This window comes from Pinus tabuliformis, chromosome J (assembly GCF_031772625.1).
Source record: "Pinus tabuliformis cultivar Carrire ecotype Pingquan chromosome J, CPIR1, whole genome shotgun sequence".
Taxonomy (NCBI): Eukaryota; Viridiplantae; Streptophyta; class Pinopsida; order Pinales; family Pinaceae; genus Pinus; species Pinus tabuliformis.
This window is the reverse complement of record NC_142295.1, coordinates 1,129,299,828-1,129,303,134: the sequence shown is the minus strand read 5'-3', so window position 1 is coordinate 1,129,303,134 and position 3,307 is coordinate 1,129,299,828. Positions and strand designations below refer to the sequence as shown.

Here is a 3,307-nt window from a genome sequence, read left to right as displayed (position 1 = left end):
AGGCTCCAAACACCTGCACTTCTAGAACATGGGTTGAAGGATAAGCTCAATGACTGGTTAAGGAAAGCTAAGGCTATTTTACAGGAGATTGATTCTTGTAGGAGATAATACCTGCAGTCGACCAGTTGCCATGCAAAAGTACCGATAATTCAATACTGAATTCTAAGGAAATATGTAGTTCTTAAGAAAACAGGTACTTGTAATAAATAAGTGGGCTTTTATTTATTGACCAAATACACTTATATCCGAGATTTAAGCCAGTAGCCATCTAAGTTCAGCCATATCAGGAGATAGAATTTCACATCTTCAGGATTGAGTAAAACCCTACCATAAATCTCGCAGAATTTAAGAGGCATCTGCTGTTTAGATTTGGAACAACTATAGATCTGCAATGGTTACAATGCAAACCTTCCCTGTTGATGTCTTACAGTCAATGATACATGAGAACCTTTTTTTCTGAAATACCAAATGATATGTAACTGCAATTTTCAGTTCAATAAGAATATTAAATTTCAACTGAATGTGGAAACTGAAAACAAGAGCAATTTTGAGACTCATTACGTGCAATACATTGCATATTACTAACCATGTTGTGATCATGGAAAGGGTACATTAGCTCAGTAGAAAAACGCAAAATCAAAACAAGCAATATATAAATATCACACGACCAATCCACCAGCAAAACAAGATGCCAGACAATAACGCATTTGATTGGTTCACAGCAGAATCATTAATTAAAAAAAACATCAAATACAATTCAAAGCTTATGTTTACTATTACCTTGTCTTGGAGTTATATCCTGTAATAGTTAGAACTAGAAAATTATCCTGTAGGCTGCAACAGCTAATCCTCACGGTTGAAGATTCTGATAAAAACACCTTCTGAAAGATTTCTAAAAAATCAGAAGCTGACACTCTTCTGCACGAACCTCTCTGCATACAAGCTAACCACTCTACCTGACTGTCACGATGTCATCAATCTTCAAGATCATCCGAACACATTCTGTTGCCAAGGATATTGCGCTAGTACTCACAAGTAGCGGCTGAACCACATTCTCTTCCAAGATGTTTGTTATCTACCCCTTCCTCACATTAATGCCTGTGTTTATCTCACCATTCGCATGCCGGTTTCGAAGTTCTGTGACAATAGCAATTGGATTCAAACCTGCATTTTCAGCCAGCGTGTATGGAATGACTTCTAGTGCTTCAGCAAACGCACGAATACAATAACTCTCCATTCCCTGCAAAGTCTTAGCCCACAAACCTAACTGCCTTGACATTTCAATCTCCGGCGCACCACCCCCAGCAATCAAAAACCTCTTGTTAACAAGACACCTAACAACACAAAGCGCATCATGCAAGCTCCGCTCTGCCTCGTCCAAAACCAACTGATTCGAGCCCCTGACCAGCACTGTATTTGTCCGCCCCATGTTCTTTATCCCAGTAACCTTCACAATCCTATCATCCCCAACCGTAACCTCCTCCACGATATCGGCATATCCCAGCTTCTCTTCCCTAAAATGCTCAATATTCGCAATAGGCAAACAATTCAGTGTCTTGGTAATAAATTCGATATCATCCCTCTCCACGTCCTTGACAACCAAGATCTTCGCCTTCGACAAATAATGCAGCGAAAGATCGGTCACAGCATCGCGCAATATACTCTTCTGAATCAACAGCACATTGCAGCCAGTGGCCTTGATTTTCTTAATTATCCCGAGAATATAATTTCTCTCCTCCTTCAAGATCCTATCCATCATGGTATAGTCCGACACAACTATGTTCTGCTCAATGTCGGTCTTGGGAGGCGAAATTTGAAACTGGATGACCGCAATCTTAGCATTCTCAACCCTAGTCGGCCCTCCGGCAGTATGGCTAACCTTTTTATCAAAGACCAAACCCTCGACCATCTCCGTATCATCAACAGTCCCACCCAATTTCTTGACAACCCTAATGTCTCTCAAATCCACGATATCGGGCTTCGCAGGGTCCACAACATTCAAGACGGCGTCAACAGCTAAAGGAGCGAGAAGGGAAGAGTACTGACTTACCACTTTGCTGTTCAGAGAGGTACTCGCGCTCTTCACCAGGGACTCCCGATCCGTTAGCTGCACCGGCACCGACATTGCTGTCAAGACCTCGACTGCCTTCTCCGAAGCCTTGTGGAAGGCCTCCGAGATGATTGTCGGGTGAACCCCCTTGTCGAGCAAGTTCATGCACTGCTTCAAGATCGCCCCCGCAACGACCACGACCGTCGTAGTGCCATCGCCGGCCACGATGTCTTGGGACTTGGAAAGCTCCACCAGCATCTTTGCAGCGGGCTGCAAGACCTCCATCTTGTTCAGGATCGTGGCCCCGTCGTTGGTAATGATGACGTCACCCGTAGCTGTGACGAGCATCTTGTCCATGCCCTTGGGACCCAAGCTGGTTCGCACAGCGTCGGCAACGGCCTTCGCGGACACGATGTTGGCCTGACGGATATCATCCTTGCGCTTGTTATCGACGTATTTCTCTGTCTTCGCAGGGCCTCGCGGCTGCGCAACGGTTGTCATTCTTGAGGTCGTTGGAAAGCTCTTGGAATGATCTGCCTGATAAAGTTATTCTCAGCTTCGAACGTGGGAATCGAACGATAATCTTCAGGTGCTCGAGGTTAAACCTTGTATGTTCTGCCACAAAACCCTAAAAACCCTAGTTGCAGTGTTATTTTTGCTTCTCCACTCATCTAGGGGCTTTCGGATCCTCTGCCTCTTTTCCCTCATAAATAACATTAATAAAGACAATTATATATATATAAAAGGCGGTTTATTTAAAATTCAAAAGTTAACGTTAAAGCTTGAGGAGCATCGGCATCCTCTTTGCGCCTCATATTTTTTTTCGAGAGGTTTCGAGGTTGGAGGACAAGTTTGGTATTTTATTATTTTTATGATTTTAATGTCAGATTTTATATAAATGACATTTAAAATAAATGAGCGTTAAAGTTAGAAGTCAAAATGGAATTCTATTTAATTACTAGTATGTGCCAATAGGACATGTGGACCGTGAGTTCATTTATGGTGGAGTTAAAAATACAGTGTATTAGGTATTAGAGGTTTTGATATTGGAGGTTTTAATATGACATGCATCCTAAAAATGCCATATTAGTCAGAGCGAAATCGTCGAGAATGGGTTGCTAGTGTTAATGTGTCGGGATGGGCGATAAGAAATTAACAAAGGATTTGTATGCTAAACGAAATAAGTTGGGGCATTTTCTTTCTCCTCTCAAAGGGACGTGTGATAGCAAAACGTTGGATCTGATAAGAGACACGTGG

General features: G+C 42.5%; 1 protein-coding gene across 1 annotated transcript; it reads right to left on the bottom strand.

Annotated features, from left to right (window-relative positions):
* Window positions 1-623: 623 nt before the first annotated feature.
* On the bottom strand, window positions 624-2,768 carry LOC149231048 (TCP-1/cpn60 chaperonin family protein). Its single transcript, XM_089379102.1, is given in 1 exon segment — window positions 624-2,768. A coding segment is annotated over 1 exon segment (1,599 nt). The 5' UTR covers window positions 2,552-2,768; the 3' UTR covers window positions 624-952.
* Window positions 2,769-3,307: the final 539 nt, after the last annotated feature.